Raw genomic sequence first — 21,020 nt, 5'->3', positions numbered from 1 at the left:
CTTGGAAAAGGATTTTGAGTCACCATGTGATACCCTTGCCTTAGATTTATAGGTGTACAGGGGTTCCTCGAGTGTGAGGTGACCGAAATTGTGAATTTTCTACAGAGCATGTAAGCCTTTGGTGCATAACTATAGCTTTCAATTACAGGATCCAAACCCTGGCTTGTCAAATTTAAATTCTGATACAGTGTTAACATTAGCATGCTCTGGTGTTATTGTGTAGTCTGAGTGGTAACTTAACCATAAAACACTTCAGTGTAAAGTGTTACACTGGTGTTATTGTATTGTTCTGGTGTTATTATATGAGTGGTCACTTACCATAAGACACTTCAGCATGAAGTGTTATAAGTGTGTGGGTTTGCATAAGTTCACTTCAATTTATACCTGAGAGGCAGTTGGCCATGCAAGTGTCTATTTTGGAATCCATTCTAAAGAGGTTACTATTAAGCACGATCAACATTGTCATCAGAATCTGCACCACAGAGTGAATTGGCTAGAGTAAAAAAAAAGCTAGAAATAATTTTCAATCAGAGAATGAGTGTTGTGAAAGACAAAAGGCTGGCCAAGCATATTGTGTGAAACCCACTGCCCTTGCATGAATGAGGCAGTAAATTCACCCAGCAAACCTGCCCCCTTCCAAGCCTCGCTCAAGGCCTAGAGCTTCAATGTTTCTATGTCACCTAGAAATCAATAATAAACAAGAGAAATGGCCAAAATAAGTGAGCAGGTGCTAAAGAGACTATCCAAATGACTGTGAAACCTATGAAAAGATGTTCAACTTGATTAGACATGAAGGAAATGCGAATGAAAACCACTATGTATCCTCCAGAATAGTTACAATGAATATCAGCGAGAATATGAAGAATATACTGGGTGTGGTGGCTCATGCCTGTAGTCCCAGCTACTTGGGAGGCTGAGGCAGTAGGATCACCTGAGCCCAGGAGTTTGAGGCTGCAGTGAGCTATGATTGCACCACTGCACTCCAGCCTGCGTGATGGAGTGAGACCCCACCTCTAAAAATTCAAAAAGAATATGAAGAATATGAACTGAAGCTCAAACATTGATGAGGGGAGGGTAAATTTGTACATCCACTTTGCTGAACGTATTCATATCATGTGAGTCATCAATTGCATTCATAAGTGTATGTATCCAAGAGAAATGTGTACATATGGTCACCAAAATGTTATTGAACTGAACTGGGGTCCACTTGCCTGGTGCAGTAAGGCCAGATATCCACACCAGGGTTTGAAATGGGGAGAAAGGAGTGTCTTTGTTTGCAGGACACTAAACAAGGAGAATCAGGCAGCTCAAGCTTAAGACCCAAACATCCCAGTGGCTTGCAAACAAGGGAAAATTTCAGGAAGTGGAGGTTAGAAGCAGAATTGTAAGTCAATACATGAAGACTATACATTGGTTTGGCCTAAGGGCAGGATATCTTGAAGCAGGGGATTACAGATCATAGGTAGTGTATTAGTCCGTTTTCACACTGCTATAAAGAAACACCTGAGACTGGATAATTTATAAAGAAAACATGTTTAATTGACTCACAGTTCTGCATGGCTGAGAAGGCCTCAGGAAACTTACAATTATGGCAGAAGGGAAAGCAGGCACGTCTTACATGGCAGCAGGCAAGAGAAAGCACAAAGAGGGAAGAGCCCTTATAAAACCATCAGATCTCGGCCAGGCGCAGTGGCTCATGCCTGCAATCCCAGCACTTTGGGTGGCCGAGGCGGGTGGATCACAAGATCAGAAGATCAAGACCATCCTGGCTAACACAGTGAAACCTCGTCTCTACTAAAAAAATACAAAAAAAAATTAGCCAGGTGTGGTGGTGGGCACCTGTAGTACCAGCTACTCAGGAGGCTGAGGCAGGAGAATGGCGTGAACCTGGGAGGCAGAGCTTGCGGTGAGCCGAGATTGCGCCACTGCACTCCAGCCTGGGCAACAAGAGCAAGACTCCATCTGAAAGACAATAAAAAATAAATAAATAAATAAAACCGTCAGATCTCATGAGAACTCCCTCACTATCATGAGAACAGCATGGAGGAAACTGCCTCCATGATCCAATCAGCTCCCACCAGGTCCCTGCTTTGACACATGGGGATTATAATACGAGGTGACATTTGGGTGGGGACACAGAGACAAACCATATCACGTAGATTCAAAGATTTTCCGATTTTCAATTACTTAAGGAAAAGAAGCTTTGTTTAAAAATTGGGGGTCAGGCCGGGCATGGTGGCTCACACCTGTAATCCTACCAGTTTGGGAGGCCAAGGCTGGCAGGTAGTGCTTGAGGCCAGAAGTTTGAGACCAGTCTGGGCAACATAGGGAGACCTCATCACTACAAAAAATCCAAAAATTGGTTTTGTTTGGTATTGTAAAGTGATAGTCCCAGCTACGTAGGAGGCTGAGGCAAGAGGAATGTTTGAGCCTAGGAGGTTGAGGCTGCAGTGAGCCGTGATCACACCATTGCACTCCAGCCTGGGTGACAGAGCAAGACCCTGTTTCAAAAAAATTAAATAAATAAATAATAAATAAAATAAAAATGTTGGGTCAGCAGAGAAGAATGTTAGCTCTAGCTAATGGGCATAACCTCCTCCAGGATGCTCAGGAAGAACTTTAGAACAAAGGATAGCACTCAGAGTTCAGTCTTCAGCTCCTCCACATCTGAGATGTACATGACAGTGGATCCATTTGGTGGGGGACCAGGTTTCTGAAAAACAACTCGGAGACATATATTAAGATGTTATCTTTAGTTTCTATAGGGAACCAAAAACCTTGTGACTTTAGCTTCCTTAGCTATTGTTTTAAGCTACTGCTACCTTCTTGGTCATCAAATTGCTCATTTACTTCTCAGGGGTACCTAGGTACCTGGAATTTCCCCTGAAGGAACTCAAGATTTTCCTTTATTTCCATGCTTGTGGGTTTGGGAGTGGGCCTGCAGGCTCCTAAGAGGGGTCCCTACTTCATCTCAAAAAGACATGTACAAAAAAGTTTGTGGAAACGTTATTCTTATAGCCCAATTTGGGAAGCAGCCAAATATTTATCAACAGTAGAATGCTCTCTTCCTCCTACCCCTGCCCTCAACTGAAGGCTGTTCCTTAAAATCAAACAGGTTCAACAGCCTGCTTGATTTACAAGTTGAACCTCCATTCAATTCCACATCCCTTGCAGGCCTCCTCTTGAAGCCCCCTTAAGTCCCTCACACCTAATTTTCAATGGAAAATGGAGCAGGGAGCTGAAGAAGAGGAGGAAGATAGAGGGAAACAGGTGCCTGTTGAAAACACTGAAAGTCCCAGACAGAAGATATTTCATTATCCATCGCTATGTAGCAAACCTCCCCAAATGAGTGGTTTGACCAACCGTCAATGTTTCTCACAATTCTGTGAATTTCCTGGGCTCAGCTGGAAGTTCTTTGGCTCAACTCAGTGTCAACTGCTGACTCTTGTGACTGCATCCAGCTGTAGCCTTGGCTGGGCTTTACTCAGTACCTGGCACTAGGAATCTAGTCATCTAGGAATGGCAGGGCCTGTCTCTCCAGCTGAGTGGTCACCCTTCTTCTTTTTTTTTTTTTTTTTTTAATTAATTTTTTTTGCACACAAAAACAATAAACATTTTCTAAAAATACATACAAACAAAAAGATGCGTATCAAACATATTAGGAAGGTTGCACATGGGAAGTCGGGGAATAGAAATGGGGGGTGGGAATTAAAATAAATGAGAGAGGGACTTTATATGGATCAGTGATAATAACTCAATCCTCTATTTGACAAAGAAGAAGGAGAAGGAAGAGGAAGAAAAAGAAAGTGGGATAAAGGATCAGAAAGGGAGGAAAATAGAAAAAATTAGAGTATGACTCCAGGGTAGACCTGTTTTGTTGTCACTGGGTTGGTTGGTTGGTTTGTCTGTTGTATTTTTCATATGTTTCACCATGTTGGCCAGACTGGTCTCGAACTCCTAGCCTGAAGTGATCAACCCGCCTCGGCCCCCCAGAGTGCCGGGACCACAGGCGTGAGCCACCACGTCCAGCCCCCACATTGCTTCTGGCCTCCGTGGTAGACCTCCCAGACGGGGCGGTCGGGCAGAGGCGCTCCCCACATCCCAGACGGGGCGGCCGGGCAGAGGCGCTCCTCGCTTCCCAGACGGGGCGGCCAGGCATAGACGCTCCTCACTTCTTCCCAGATGGGGCGGCCGGGCAGAGGTGCTCCTCACTTCTTCCCAGACGAGGCAGCCGGGCAGAGGTGCTCCTCATTTCTTCCCAGACGGGGCGGCCGGGCAGAGGCGCTCCTCACTTCCCAGACGGGGCGGTGGTCACCCTTCTTACATGGTGTCTAGGGGATCCAGAGAGAGGAAGCTGAAGTTCCTAAGCTGACAGCCTAAGCCTGGAACTAGTACAGCATCGGTCCCACCATATTCTGCTGGTCAGAGCAAGTCTCAGGGTCATCCAAGATTCAAGGAGAGAGGAAATAGGCTTCATCTCTTAATGGGAAAAACAGCAAGTGCTTACAAGGATGGGAGCAATTTGTTTGAAATCATCTTTGGAAACTATGTACCACAAGCAATAAGGGGAGAGGAGAGAAGTCTGCATTGCAGACATGGGATCTGAGTTCAGCCAAGCCTCCACAACCTGTGAAGATTGCCTGGCTTATTGATGCCTCAGTTTCCCCACCGGTAACTTAAAAAGCTTGGACTAGAATGTCATGAAGTCTGTCCAGCTTTGAGAATTGTGGTTCCATAATCCACATAAATACAATGGGCCCAGTGAGGACTCAGGGCCTCCTGCTGATCTTCTAAGTCTTCCATCACTGAACCCACTTCCCATCCCCAACCTCACCCCTCAAGAATAATCCACAGGAGTCTGTTCTTGCCTCCTTTCTTCATCCCAGTTGAAATTGGAGGGGCTTTTTACCAAAAAAAATGGTCTGCCAATTCTTTTGTAGTTGCATCCCACATGAGAAGGCTTAAACTGTTAGCATCAAAAAGGTTGTGGGAAAGTCTGTGCAAATCAAGCTTTGGTTCCTTGGAGTATTGAGAAGAATGAATCAAGAGGTATGCTGCAGGTGTCTGCGCAGGTGTTTGACTGCAACTTGAGAAAACCTGCTGAGAAACATATTTTTCGCAGTTTAAAAATAATGAAAGAGGCCTGGCTCAGTGGCTCATGCCTGTAGTCCCAGCACTTTGGGAGGCCGAGGCAGATGGATTACGAGGTCAAGAGATTAAGACCATCCTAGCCAACATGGTGAAACCCTGTCTCTACTAAAAAATACAAAAATTAGCTCGGCTTGGTGGCACGTACCTGTAATCCCAGCTACTCGGGAGGATGAGGCAGGAGAATCACTTGAACCCAGGAGGCAGAGGTTGCAGTGAGCCAAGATCATGCCACCGCACTCCAGCCTGGCCACAGAGCAAGACTCCGTCTCAAAAAATAAATAAATAAATACAAAAATTAACCAGGTGTGGTGATGCAACCTGTAATCCCAGCTACATGGGAGGCTGAGGCAGGAGAATCGCCTGAACCTGGGAGGCGGAGGTTGCCATGAGCTGAGATCACGCAACTGCACTCCAGCCTGAGTAGTAGAGTGAGATCCTATCTAAAAAAAAAAAAAAAGCAGTAATGAAATAGGCTGGTCTGAAGGTAGTGACTTATTTCAATTGATTGTTCATAGTTACAGATAGCACTCTTTGTTCTACTCCTTCCCTGCATTCTCACTACTGCACTTGGTTAGTCTTTAAAAAAAAAAGTAATGAAAAATAAAACATTGGAAAATAATTAAATCACTCGTGTTATCGTCACTTCGAAATAACCTGATTGAAAATTTTGTGTATTTTTCTTTTTTTTTTTTCCCTTTTCTATGTATGTCTATGGCAGACATTGTCAATTCTGGGGTCCGTCTCTTCCCCCAAGGGAATCTGATGAATCCTGACCAGAGGAATCCTTCCTCTTACAGATAACTGGTTTTCAGAGTGGGCATGTAACTTGGGCTGGTCAGTGGTATATAATGGCAATCTTGCCAGAGGACTTCTGGAAAGGATACATCCAAAGTAGAAAACCATTTTTCTGACTCTGGACACTGGTGTGTGAGGGAGTGATTCCTGCAGCTGTTGGTATGAAGGGAGCCAGCTGACATGGTGACGGGGCCAGAGCTGGGAAGGAGTCGGTCTTGATTCATGCATCATATTCCAAATCCACCATATTAACCATCCCTGGAGCTGCCCTCTCTCTCAGTTTCATGTTCTAGGAGCTAGCCCCTGCATGTTTAAGCCACCTCTATTTATGATTTGCTGTTCCTGGCAGCCAAAAGCATTTTAATTGCTGCAGTATATAGCTACATAAATATATTTTACAAAGTTTATTCCTTCATCCAACAAATATTTAATGAGGATGCCCCATATGTCAGGCGTGACTCATGCTGCAGACACACTGCAGACACACAAAGTTGCTCTGCTTTTTTCCACTTAACGTTTTCACCAGTCATTGAGAACTCTTTAGATACACAGTTTTAATGGCTACTTGATTTAGTCATTTCCCCATTATCTGATATTTAGGTTGCTGAGGATTTTCATTATTAAAAGTAAAGACATGGTGAACATCCATGTGCATAATTGGTCACATTAGTCATAATTTGGGAGATATATTCCTAAAAGCAAAAAACAAAAAACCAAAAACAACAACAACAACAAAACAGGATAAAAAGGATACCCTGATGTGATGATGATGATGACGATGATTTTTTTTTTTTTTGAGATGGAGTTTCGCTCTTGTTGCCCAGGCTGGAGTGCAATGGCGCAATCTCGGCTCACCGCAAACTCCATCTCCTGGGTTCAAGTGATTCTCCTGCCTCAGCCTCTGGAGTAGCTGGGATTACAGGCATGCGCCACCACCCCAGCTAATTTTGTATTTTTAGTAGAGGAGGGATTTCTTCATGTTGGTAAGGCTGGTCTTGAACTCCCGACCTCAGGTGATCTGCCCGCCTCAGCCTCCCAAAGTGCTGGGATTACAAGTGTGAGCCACCGCACCCGGCCTGATGTGATTTTATGCACTGTATGCCTGTCTCAAAATATCTCATGATACACCTACTCTGTACCCATAAAAATGAAAAATAAAAATAAATATATAAATAAAAACAGAAAAAAAGTGTCTGACACATATTCCCAAATTGCTTTCCAGACAATTTATACCAATTTTTATGTCCTCGTGTAGCATTTGAGAGTTGCCTCTGCATATAAGAACACTCTTGAAATACACAATGCTTTTTTCTACCCTCAAGTATTTCTAGAAAAAAAAAAAAAACCTGATTAAAGTCTACAGGACAACAAATCAAGGGCATACCAAATGAGAGGGGAGATTGTTAATGAATGAAAGAGGCTGAAGAGCTCTGCTAAATGTGGGTGCAGCCTGTTGGATCTTGATTCATACAAATCATCTGTAAAAAGATAATTTTGAGAAACCTGAATATGGACTGGGTATTATTTGATATTAAGGAATTAGTATTAATGTTATTAGGTATGGTAATGGCACAGTGGTTATGTTTGAAAAATAAAGGCTTGGCAGTTAAAGATGTGTCTTTATTAATCAAAGAAATGGTATGTTATCTGGGATTAACTTTACAATACACCAGCAAATAAAGGGGATGAGGTGGGGTGGGATGGGAGAAGCATGGTTGACAGAATGTTGATAATTTGGAAAATAGGAGTTTATTATACTTTTTGCTCTGCCTTTGTGCCTGTTTGAAAAATATCATAATACAAAGCTTTTACTTTTTTTTAACCTTAATTGAATTTTGAAAAAAAAATGTAGTTGATGGCATATACATAAAAGGCTGGGAGACTACGGGCCTGCTCTTCATGGGCTCAGTGAAGTGTTCTGTGGAGGTTGACAGGGACCTTGGCAGTCCCTGGTAGCTTTATTCCTAGCCCTAAGGACAGCAGAGAGGCTGGGATTGGTCCCAGAATCTGCCCTAGAAATTACAAGCACATTAACAGAGGCCTGAAATGATTTAAGGGAACTAGACCAAATCAGCTGTGAGTTTCACTGGCCTCCAAGAGCCGTTGGTTCTCGATCCACTCATCTGCTCCCAGATTCGGGGGCTGAATATCAATCAGATGACTTCAGGCTTGAAGCACAGGGAATATATTACGTATTGAAAAGTACCACCTGTGACTGTCAGTTTCATTTGTATGCCTACAAAATATGGGGAGACTGAAATGCATGGGGCATAACAGGTTTTTAAACTGATGTAATTATATCATTTGTTGGAAGAGACATATATACATTTAGAAATATATGTTTTATATGTTTTAGTACATGAAAATGTTAAGGTTTTAGCTTGTGATGCCAGCCAACCCCCACCCCCCAACCCCCGCCCCAGTTTCGGTACCAGGTTTGGCAGCCACTGCGGTCTGGGTGTCTGTATAAAGCATTGAACTATGGACACTTGGCTAATTTCCTTCCCTCTGTTCTGCTCATGGCTTGTACCCTTGACAGTGATGACAGTGAGCTACACTCAGCCTAGTCAGGTGGAAAATAGCACAGGCCTGGGAGACAAGACGGTCTAGGTTCTGATTCTGGTTTTATTACTTTAGGCAAACCACTCAGCTTCTGTAATCTTTTTCTCATTTGTCAAATGCAACTAGTAGACTAATAATACCCAGCTCCCCGGTGTGGGTGTGAGGAGTTGCTGACAAGCACACAGCCTGGCAGAGGAAAGGCCTTTGATAATAATCCCTGAGCCCTTTTCCTCTACCAAAAAAGGACCCTGAGGGTTATTATTCACCATCTGAGCCATCTTCAACTCTCAGCATTATGGGGCTCAAAAAAGGGGAGGGTTTCTGTGGAAAAGCCTGCATTATTAGCTTACTTCCACACTTTTCAGCGCTGAGAGTAGTAAAACCACCTCTCACACCTCCAACTGCAGACATGAGGAAGCTGTCTCCCTTTGCTTCCATAAATACCACCATTTGTACCATTTTCTGTTATTTTTGCTGATGGGAGAGATAGCAGTCATCCATCAAACAGTAGATAACCAGAAGTCATGATTATCCCTCCCTTAACAAAATTGAGTATGTTAAAACCAAATAAATAAGATAGAATCTAGAAATGTTAAATCTCTGGAACATGTCACTAGAAACCTCATTCACTGGAAAAATCAGCTCATCAAGTGTGTCTGCTGGTATCAGCACTTCACTGTCTGTGCCTATGTCACTCATCCCAAAGTGAGGCTGCATTTGGGCCCCTAAACCCAGATAACTCCATGGTGCTTCCGTGTTGGCCCTTGACTCACTGTGGCTTGATTTTTTTTTTTCTTTTTCAGACAGGGTCTCACTCTGCCGCCAGGCTGGAGCGCGGTGGCGCAATCTCGGCTCACTGCAACCTCTACCTCCCGGGTTCAAGTGATTCTCCTGCCACAGCCTCCCGAGTAGCTGGGACTACAGGCACGTGCCACCACGCCCAGCTAATTTTTGTATTTTTAGTAGAGACAGGGTTTCACCAGGTTGGCCAGGATAGTCTCAATCTCCTGACCTCATGATCCACCCACCTCAGCCTCCGAAACTGCTGGGATTACTGGCATGAGACATCGTGCCCAGCCCACTGTGGCTTGTTTTGTAGATAGTTTGTCTCAGCCTTGGATGCTGGGGTCAAGGACTATGTCTGTGTCATCTTCTTTGGCTGTCTTAGTCCACATGGGCTGCTATAACAAAATACTGAAGACTGGGAGGTTTATCCACAATAGAGGTTTATTTTTCATGATTCTGGAGACTGGGAAGTCCAAGATCAAGGCATCAGCAGGTTGAGTATCTTGCGAAAGCCCTGCTTCCTCATACATGGCACCTTCTTGTGTCCTCCCATGGAGGAAGGAATGGATGAATCACCTCTTTTATAAGAGCACTAATCTCATTCATGAGAGCACCACACTCACAACACACTCACCTCCCCCAAAGATGCCACCACCTAATACCATCACCTTATGGGTGATGGATCTCAACATATGAATTTGGGGGGCATATAAACACTCAGACCATGGCAGTGGTCCAGACATGTAGTGCAGGGCCTTGAACTTAACAGGTGCTCAGTAAATTATTGCTATCACTGTGGCTAGGAGCAAATCCATAGCAACTCCTGTTGCTCAGCTTTCTGAAAGTAGAATGACTAAATCACCTCTAAAACAGGTGAGGACTACCTGAGAATGTTCTTTTCTGATTGTCTGAAAGGACCCTCCCCCAGCCCACACATCTCTCTTCATGTTTCTGAACCTTCCCTATTTTCATTGACTTCATCCAGCTTCTAGAATAAATGGCCCCAGATAAATGTTTCCCCCTTTTTCTGCCGGTTTGCTGCATTCAGTTCCCTGTGTTTAGTAACTACAGCAGCAATACTCTCTGGTCTTGCAGCTTTGGGGTCTACATTGAACCTCCACTGCCAAGAATTGCTGAGGGACTTTGATTTTGAACAGTTCACAGAGAAGAGATGATGGTCTGATTTTCTGTCTAGAATGAAGGGCCCTACGTAATTCTCAATGGAACTATTCCCTGTCCCTTGATCCTCCCTTCCCAAATCATCCTAGCAATTCCATTCCATCCCATCTAGCTCAAAAGCTACACTCGGTATCTTCCTCTAGTTTCCTGGTTACATGCTGTTAATTTCTTACCCAAATGCAGCTCCTTGTGTGCTGAGAAAGGAAAATTGTATTTAGTTCTAAATGGTAATACAGTACGCACACCTGGGAGTTTGGGAAAGGTGCCCTCTTGGCTTGACTTGAGCAGACCAGCAGGTCATAACCCCAAAAGCCCACACATTTCAAGGTCTGGTCTGAACACTTCCAGGGTGCACTGGGAGGCAGCCATTGACCAAGCTGTAGCAACTGGGAACTGTATCAGCTTGGTGACAAGTGGCATATTATCAGGAGGGAGGATCATGAGAGAGCTCTCGTGATCCAAACGTTGGGACCCAAGTTAGAAATCTGAACTTGAAAATAAGGAAAAACTGGGCTGGGTATGGTGGCTTATGCCTGTAATCCCAGTGCTTTGGGAGGCTGAGGCGGGTGGATCACTTAAGACCAGGAGTTCGAGGCCAGCCCAGGCAACAAGACAAGACCCTCATCTCTACAAAAATTTAAAAATTAGCCAGGCATGGTGTGCACAGCTGCAGTCCCAGCTACTTGGGAGGCTGAGGTGGGAGGATCACTTGAACCTGGTAGTTTGAGGCTGCAGTGAGGTGTGATTGCACCACGGCACTCCAGCCTGTGGGACAGAGAGCAAGATCCCATCTCTTTAAAAAAAAAAAAAAGAGAGAGAGAGCTTTGGTGGTTTGATTTTAATAAGAAACTGACTCAAGGAGGCATGCTCAGTATTCTTTTTATTTTTTAATGGTGTTTGTAGTCAGAGTGACTCTGATGCCAAACCCTCCACCCATCAGCCTTCTCATGCTTACTGAATCATTTGCTTGGAAAGAACCCTCATCCCTCTGATGAGAGTGGGCTGACCCTCATTGCCCCTTCATGAGAAATCCTGAGTGTATCACTGCTCTCTTTTCTACTTCTGTTTTTCTTAGTAACATCCATTGTTCTACAATATGCATTCTTAGCAGTATGCCTGTGTGCACAGGTAGAAAGGTCAGGAGGGTGGAAATGTGAACAGTTAGAGGCAAAGGCAAAACAGACGTTTTATAGTTTATCAACGTATAGCATCCAATACTTCTGTTGTTATTCTAAAAGTATGAAGTGTGTGTTTGAAGAATTTTGTTTAAAAGATGGGTAGATCTTGAGCAAATTTCTCATTTCTGTGTATGCTAGAAACGCCCGTAATCCCAGTGCTTTGGGAGGCTGCTGTTTCTCTGCCTGGAACATCCCGACTTCCCCATCCCACCACCATCACACACATACACCCTTCTTGCCTGCCTAACTCCTCTTTAGCTTTCAGGTCTCCCAGCTTCATCTTTTCTAAACCCCACTTCTTAGATGGATTCCCCTCTTAGGAGTTCCCATAGAATCCTGTACTCCCTCTAGCACCACACTTACCACACAATATCATAATCATCTTACTGGACTCGGGCTCCATGAGGGCAGGGACCAGACCTGTCTTTTCCACAGTTCTATCTGCAGGTCAATAACTGTTTGTAGAATAAATGAATTCTGATGAGTCCGTATAAGCCTTTTCTTTGTATGAGCCTTTGCTTCTCTCTCTAAACATGGTCTGTTGAGTATGGTTGTTCAGGTTGTGGACTGTACAAGGATATCTAGCAGAGAAGGGAAGGGAGGCTGAAATCCAGCCCACATTCTTATCACCAAGCCATTTTTTGCTGGCTGTGTCCGCCATGAGGATGAGGTGCTATTCTCCTGATTTGCACAATAGCACCACACGGGCTTTCAGCAGCCTAGCTCTGAACAACACTTAGTGTCTTCAAAAGCAGATGAGAATTCTCCTGCTCATTCCTAGAAAGACTAGGGCTGAGTGATTTTATGAAACTCTCTCTTTAGGTCCTTTGCCAGCCATCAAAGCCAAGACCCAGACCCCATTCACAGCAAAGATTTCTCTTACTCTTCTCTCATTTTTTTTCTCCTGCAGGGTTTGGGATGACAACTCCGGCGACAGTAGGAGGGAAAATCTTTCTGATCTTTTACGGCCTTGTTGGGTGTTCCAGCACCATCTTGTTCTTCAACCTCTTCCTGGAGCGCCTGATCACCATCATCGCCTACATCATGAAGTCGTGCCACCAGCGACAGCTCCGGAGACGAGGGGCCCTGCCCCAGGAGCGCCTGAAGGATGCGGGGCAGTGCGAGATAGACAGCCTGGCCGGCTGGAAGCCCTCCGTGTACTACGTCATGCTGATCCTATGCACGGCCTCCGTCCTCATCTCCTGCTGCGCCTCAGCCATGTACACCCCCATTGAAGGCTGGAGCTACTTTGACTCACTCTACTTCTGTTTCGTGGCTTTCAGCACCATTGGCTTTGGGGACCTGGTCAGCAGCCAGAACGCCCACTATGAAAGCCAAGGCCTCTATCGCTTTGCCAACTTCGTCTTCATCCTCATGGGTGTCTGCTGCATCTACTCCTTGTTCAATGTCATCTCTATCCTCATCAAACAGTCCTTGAACTGGATCCTGAGGAAAACGGACAGCGGGTGCTGCCCGCAATGCCAAAGAGGACTGTTGCGATCACGCAGGAATGTGGTGATGCCAGGCAGTGTCCGGAACCGCTGCAACATCTCCATAGAGACAGACGGGGTGGCAGAGAGTGACACGGACGGGCGCCGGCTCTCGGGGGAGATGATCTCCATGAAGGACTTGCTGGCAGCCAACAAGGCCTCGTTGGCCATCCTGCAGAAGCAACTGTCTGAGATGGCCAACGGCTGCCCCCACCAGACCAGCACACTGGCCCGGGACAATGAATTCTCAGGGGGGGTGGGAGCCTTTGCAATCATGAACAACAGGTTGGCAGAGACCAGCGGGGACAGGTAGAAGCCAGGAGTGGATGCTGGGCAGAGGCCAGGGTAGAATGGAGGATGACTGCCGCCCAGGGGACGAGCTCAGCCCTGCGCCTTGGCTCTGTTCCTTCTGGGAGCTGTTCCTGGGAGCCTCCGCAAACATCTTTAGAAATCTGATCTCGGCTCCAACCAACAGCCACCTTCCAGGGATGGGGGGCCTGAAGTCTCAATGCTCATCTCCTGATCCTTATTCTTTAAGTCTAAATTCAGTCTTTTCAAAACAAATCACAGAAGCAGCATTAGACATTGCCTTGTTTCTTTAATCTTGTTTCAGAGCTTTAGCTGCCTGGGGAGATAGGTTTTACTTAAGCCTTGATTTCTTGAAGCTCTCTCTGTTCCTTATTTGGGAACAAAAATTGTGAAGACTCATCTTTCCCTAGAACTCTGAATGGATGAATTTTTAAAAGAGGGGAGAATGTTTGGGGATGTGTCTGGGCTTTCATTTTGCCAGGTTTCCTTCAGAGCAGAACTGCCAGTGGTGTCTGCACAGGGAAAATGTCTGTTGTACTCTTTATACCTGTTTCTGTTTTTTGTTGTCCCTTTCTTTTTATTTTTAAGGCCTTAATGCCTGGCTGTGGCGTCTGTGAGACCTCAATGTAAAAAGAAAATTAAATTCAGCTTCAGGCCTTTAAACCGCAGCAAGATGGTGGTGTAGGGGTGTGGGATGGGGAGAGACTCACTTTTGTAACTAAAGAACATAGCTTAACATTTTCCCTTTGAGTGGTCACACAGACCATTTCATTTTTACCAGGGCTTGGGGGCCCAATGCAAAGATGATGACTATTTATTAAAACGGAAAATTTAATAAATCCTCATTTTATTAACTAAGATTCCATGAGTGCTCATTGTGGCCAGTGGAGGACAAGCACCTCATTAAACAGGCATTTATTGGACTCAGAGAAAAAGGAAATGGGAAATTGACCTTCACGGATATGAGCGTCATTTTGGTGTCTTGACTGGAGAAACATTCTAGGCCATTTTCTTTACAGTACCAGAAGTGCCGGATAGAAGATCGACAAGCCGCAACACTGGCCTTTGAACTTAGTGCGGCACGGCTCCAAAGTCAGAGATCTTAAAGTATTCTCTATATCACTCTTAAAGGGAAAGCATCCTGGAGCTACTGCAAAATGCTTGTTAGGAACCTGTGACCCCAAACAGAGCTTCTCATGGGCTCTGTACTGCACCAGGTGCTGTGGGGATGGGAGAGGAGCACCTATGGGATTCCTTGATCTCCATATTTCTAGTACATGGGTTGGAGTAAAGCAAGTGATTGCACCTCCAACACAGGTTCCTGGGAGCCCTGATGGTGTGCCAGGAGGCCAAGGAACATCAGCATACCCAAGGCTCATCTTCCTAGAGGGTCAGCTGAACTAAGCAATTTTTGCAGAGAGATGTTATATCAAAACACATGACTTTCTTTAAATAAGATCCAAAATGGGCAAAAACTTTTTTGGAGGGGGACAGGGCCTTGCTCTATTGCCCAGGCTGGAGTGCAGTGGAGCAATCTTGGCTCACTGCAGCCTTCGCCTCCTGGGCTCCAGCAGTCCTCCCACCTCAGCCCCACAGGTAGTATAAGCGAGTTGTTTAGTATAAGGAGGTGTTAAAGACACACTAGCATCAAGCAGAGACTTTCTCTGTGATGTAACCAAAAGGACTAGAAGAGTCTTGCCACGGCAATAACTTTCTCACTGTGTGATTAATTAATTCCACACCTGAGAGCCCCTAAAGTCATCTCATGTTCTACCCAAGTCATTGGTACACATCCCACATTTGGGGCAACAACATTCAAATCACAAAATACCCCCCAGAAAGCAGTTTCTGAGGTCTGGCCAACCACATAGTGAAGAACAGTTCTTGGCGTCACCATACTTGGTATGAACACCAGTCCTGACAGTTCCAATGTGGGAGAGGTTGGGCAAGTGTGTCAACCTCATTGTGCCCCATGTGAAAATGGTAACAACACTGGCTACCTCGCAAAGCTGTGGAGAGGGCCAAATGAGATGAGCCTCAGGGGAGGCTCTGTGAACTCCCAGGAAAGGCACAGACTGTGGGCACTGATGGCCCACATGCTGGGGCAAGGGGGGGATGCTGCATCCAGCAGTGAAAGACTTTGTTTTGTTCTTGCACCTGGTACCCAACACTTGCCACATGGCATCAAGGATGGCTCTTGATTATTAAATGGTGCCACTCCTGGTGATACAGTTATACCAAACCACAAACCACAAATTCTTTCTCTTCCACTGAGTCTTTATTTCAATATCAGCTGAGGCTATTGAACCATTTGACATAGTAAAATGTTTTGGAAAGGCTGTAGTAATATCCTGTATCTTACTAGCATTTTTACGGTTTTTAAGTCTTACCTGTTCATAATTCTAATATTTTGACCTTCATAACCACATTGTAGATTTCTAGCCTAGAAGTAGGCAGGGCATTTATCTTCAAACTACCCTTGATCTTTTCCAGAATAAGAGGGATAAATAATTATTTTATGTATGAGTTGACTGGGATTCAGATTGACAGTGGTTCTAAAATAAGCTTTGAAATTATTTACTGTGGTATTCTACTGGTAATTTCCTATTTCCCTGATTTCTTCTACATTTATTAATTGGAATTCTTCTGTATGGAAGATATTTTTCCTTCTCTATTGTTTTAAAATGTTAAAGAACTTTCTTCAACATTTCTTATAGACTAGGTTTTCTGGCAGTGAGTTCCCTCAGTTTTTGTTTGTCTGAGAAAGCCTTTGTTTCTTCTCTATATAGAATTTTGTATTGACAGGTATTTTGTAAAAATCAGCACTTTAACGATGTCACACCATTGTCTTCTGACTTGTATGGTTTCATATGAGAAGTCTGCTGTAACTCCTTTCTTGTTCCTGTGAATGTAATATTCCTTTTTTCTCTGGCTGCCTTCAAGATTTTGTCTTTTGTTTTCTGCAGTTTGAATATAGTATATCTAGATGTGTGTGGGGTGTGTGTGTGTGTGTGTGTGTGTATTGTAAAACCAAAGTAATAATTGCCACAAGCAAGATCCACTGATGGATGCTAAAATTAAGGGTGTAGAAGCTTAAGCCAAAAGGGATATTTGCAATCTCAAAGGATCTCAACCAAAATATTTGGTAATTACAAAGAGAAAAACAGTAACTTTACAGTGGAGAATTCTGGCAGATATCGAATTCATCAAGTGACCAGAGTTAACCTCGCCATTAGCACCTACCCATCATGCGCCACCTGATTTGATGCATTGAGAAGGCACAGCATCTCTTGGAGTCCTTCACAAGAACTTCAATCTAATCACGAGAAAACACCTGACAAAGCCCGAATCGAGGGGCATTCTACAAAGCAATCAATACTCTCTTCAAAAATCTCAAGATAGGAAACATAAGTAAAGCCTGATGAACTGTTACAGATTGGAGGAGACTGAGGAGGCCTGATAAATGAGGCGGGGGCACCACAGGCCTTAATCATCAGCATATTCCATCTGGATTTTTTAAATGGAATCCAACAGCTCATTGACTCATTTCCTTAACATGGTGTCTGTGATTCAGTCCCAATACAGACAACTTGCATGTTGCAAAGAAAATCCACTTGATGACTGTAATTATCCAAACTTCTGACTCACCTTTTTCACTACCTTAAAACATGGCTTTTGCCACTAACCAAATACAATTCTGCCCCTGAGCTAAGGAGCCAATTCCAGAGGGTGAACCAAGCTGGGGTTGGGGAGGAGGTCAGGCCTCTTTCCACACAGTTCTGGGTTTATTTTCCATGAAGCCTTCTTCATTCAAGAAGAAAGTCATTCCTATCCCAATGACTGCAATCACACCCTGAGAGAGGCGAGCCCATCTGAGACTATCTGATACACTTGCTGTCCACAGAAATTGCTTGGAGGATTTCAGGAGCTGCCATCACAGGAGTTTGGGGATGTAGAGGACATCTACTACCTGGAGAGGGTGAGGAAGCAGAAATCTTGTGTGAGTGGCCCCATCTCAGGTTTACAGCCTGCCCAAAGGGTGTGGAATCCCAGCAGGTTAATTTTCTAGAACCCAAGAAGCAGGATGCATTACAGGCCCTCTGTTTTCCTCCGGGAGCTTTTACAAGGCCAAAACATCTGACTGAAACGATTACAGGCCAGCAGCTCCCTGATTACACTCTATCCTAGAGCTCAGAACCCATTTCTATAGGACCCATAATTGGATGGTCTAGCAAACACTCCCCCAGAAATGTACCCCCAACCCATCAACTCATGATGGGATACATGAGAAAGGCATTACTTACCATTTGCTGGCACCCAAATATACCATGGGTAGGGGGTGGCAAGAAGGAGAATGGAGATAGTTATGTTAACTCTCCCTTTTTTGGGGGGAAAGAAAATGATTTTTTTTAAGTCATATTACTGGAGAAAAGTAACACCTGTCTCCAAGTCTAAGTTAAAGTTAAAATCACATTTCCTTTTCTTCTCCTTTTCCTTCTCCACCATGAGGGCCTTCTGGAAGGTTCTCCATTCTGAGGCTATCCGACATTCCCTTTCCCAAATCTCCTGCATGCCCAGCTCTGGCTATGGGGCCCCTTGTGTCCTTGATTGGGAGGCATTTGAGGTCAGTGCTTAGGGGGTTTCTTGATGCAAAGTCTTCAGAGCCTGGGGCACCATCTAAGTCCCTCTGAATGAGAAGCTCTGTAGGTGGGCCTGGAACTCTGCATTTCTAGAGAACTTCAGAGGTGTTCTGAGAGGGAGCTGCTGGCCTGCCTCATTCAGCTTCATCAGCCTGGATCTGGGCCCTGCTTTTGGCTCCGGCCTGTTCTCCCCACTGACGAAGGTTTCAGTCTGGGTCCTTTTGACTGAGTTGCCTAAGTTGTGTTGAGAGATCCGGTCACCATCTCCATGCACTTGCCCCACCCCTACAGGCTGCCTAGTTTGGGGCCTGCTCATCCTTGTATAGCCTCTGTGTTACAAATTCCAACACCTTTGGCCTAACTCTCCTCCCTTTAGGATCTGTGCAGGAGCCTGTCCCACCAGTGCCCAATTCTCAAACACTGTCCCCTCCCCTGTGGACCCAAGCATCATCTAATTTCGCTCAGGCTGGAAGCTGCTTATGTTCTCAATGCTAAACGAGAAAGGGTCCCTGGAGCTGGCTGGAGCCAAGAGTATATGGACGGGCTGAGCTGAAAAAAGCAGATTGAACTCTGATGGAAGCATGACGTCAATGGACTGGCACAGCTAATCTGCAGAAAGAGGAGAGGGTGGAGGCGAGTGGGGGCAGTGTGAAGTCAAGGGCTCATGGTAGAGGAGGAAGGGGCAGCCTCAGGGAAAGTTTGGGCCCCCATGACTTCCAGTGCTGGCCTATGGCGGGCAGCCCCAGCACACAGGGCAAGTAGGACCAACCACAGGAGCCACACCAGGTGGAACGATGCCAACTTATCGGGCCACTGGGCACACCCTGCTTCTATTGTCTGTCCACCTAACAAAACACCCTTCGCCACTTTCTTAAGTCCCTGGCTCCTGGACGATCACCTAGGCCTGCCCTGTGCTCTCTGGGTAAACACTTTGCCAGCCTCCCAGCATCAGAGATCATGCCATTGTCCCCAAGAACCTGCCCCACCTCTAAGGGCTGCCTAGTCTGGGGCCCATGCCTCCTGTTCCAGCCTGCTGTGTTACAAATTCCAACACCTTCAGCATAGCCGTCCCTCCTTGCAGGAGCAAGGAGAGGGGTCCGGAGCCAACAGACTGCCTCAGTCAGCCGTTTGTCATTCTTAGTGCCTCTCTGTGCCAGGCACTGGAAAAGTGGTGGATAAAACAGACCCAGGAGCAATCCTGTCCTCAGGCAGCCTGGAGTGTTGTGAGAGGGCAGCAAGGGACCATGTAAATGAATATGGAACTTCTGCCCCTAACCAGTGCTGGGAACAAAAACGACGTGGGAGCCAGGTCAGGCATCTGGCATCAGGGAAGAGGAATGGTTTTTGCTGAGCTGGTCAGAAGCCCAAGGGACAAACATAATCTGGGGGCCTTAATCTAGGCCCATCACTTAGATTAAAGGAGTGATGGGCCTCACTGAGGTCTTCATGGGCTGGACTGGATTCCCAGCTGGGCCACCTGAGAACCCTGGCCTTGAAACCTCCCCAACCAAGGCATTGGGTGTATTTGTCCATTTTGCATTGCTATAAAGGAATACCTGAGACTGGGTGATTTATAAGAAAAAAGGTTAATATGGCTCACTGTTCTGCAGACTGTACAAGAAGCATGGTGCCAGCATCTGCTTCTGGTGAGGCTTCAGGAAGCTTTCATTCATGATGGAAGAGAAAGGGAAGCATGCGTGTCACATGGTGAGAGAGGGAGCAAACCGGCGGGGGTGGGTGGCAGGAGGTCCCAGACTCCTTAACAACCAGATCTCATGTGAACTAACAGAGTGAGATCTCACTCATTACTGTGAGGATGAGGATGGCACCAAGACATTCATGATGGACCCACCCTCATGACCCAGACACCCCCCATTAGGCTCCACCTCCAACACTGGGAATCAACTTTCATCTGGAGATTTGGAGGGGACAAATATTCACACTATATCACGGGACAAAAGGCTCAGGTCATCCTGAAAAAAATCCTTCAGGTAGAGGACAGGGGTAGGACAGGCTTTGGACAGGTAGGACAGGCAGATCCAAATTAGACTCCTGGTTCCCGCTGGGAGGGCTTGGAAAAGTGGCCCCTGCTCTCTGAGCTTCAGTTTCACCATCTGTGAAAATGGAACTGCACAAGGATGACACACCAATTCATGAGGCGTTCCATAAGAAAAGAAAGACCCAAGGAAGATACACCCATTCTAACCAGAAAGATGCACTCCAGCCGGGCAAGGTGTCTCATGCCTGGAATCCCAACAATTTGGGAGGCCGAGGTGGGCAAATGGCTTGAGGCCAGGAGTTCAAGACCAGCTGGGCAACATAGTACAACCCCATCTCTACAAAAAAATACAAAAATTAGTCAAGTGTGGTGGTGGCAACTGTAGTCCCAGCTGCCCAGGAGGCTGAGGTGGGATGCTCACCTGAGGCCGGGAGGTCAAGGCTACAATGAGCTGTGATCATGCCACTGCACTCCAGCCTGGGCAACAGAGTGAGACCTTTTCTCAAACAAAACAAAACAAAACAAAAAAAGATGCATTCCACAGGAAGCCTGCTGGGAACCCCTCAACCATGGACTGACTCTCGGGGTCACCCCAAGTGTCCTGATGGCTGCAAGGGGTGGCACATGACTCTCCAAATCAGGGCAACTTGTCCACCAGGCACAGCTAGCACTATGCCCTGGACCCATGATACCAGTAGGGGCCTGCAAAAATGCTTTAACCTTTTTCAAATCAGAAGAGCAGGCTGGATGCGGTGGCTCATACCTGTAATTCTAGCACTTTGGGGGGCCCAGGCAGGCAAATCGCTTGATCTCGCAAGTTTGAGACCAGCCTGGGCAACATGGTGAAACCCCATCTCTACAAAAAATACACAAATTAGCTGGACGTGGTAGTGCACACCTTAGTCCCAGCTACTCAAAAGGCTGAGGTGGG

General features: G+C 45.7%; 1 protein-coding gene across 1 annotated transcript in view; it reads left to right on the top strand.

Annotated features, from left to right (window-relative positions):
• KCNK13 (potassium two pore domain channel subfamily K member 13) overlaps positions 1 to 14,308 on the top strand; it is a 127,387-nt gene extending 113,079 nt beyond the window's left edge. The window contains exon 3 of the mRNA XM_055288453.2: positions 12,562 to 14,308. Coding sequence (XP_055144428.1) covers positions 12,562 to 13,454 — 893 coding nt within the window. The 3' untranslated portion in view covers positions 13,455 to 14,308. The remainder of the gene's footprint in view (positions 1 to 12,561) is intronic.
• Positions 14,309 to 21,020: the final 6,712 nt, after the last annotated feature.

Source organism: Symphalangus syndactylus, chromosome 8 (genome assembly GCF_028878055.3).
Source record: "Symphalangus syndactylus isolate Jambi chromosome 8, NHGRI_mSymSyn1-v2.1_pri, whole genome shotgun sequence".
In the NCBI taxonomy this organism is placed as follows: Eukaryota; Metazoa; Chordata; class Mammalia; order Primates; family Hylobatidae; genus Symphalangus; species Symphalangus syndactylus.
Note: the sequence above shows the minus strand (reverse complement) of the source record. Positions and strands in the feature narration are given on the sequence as shown.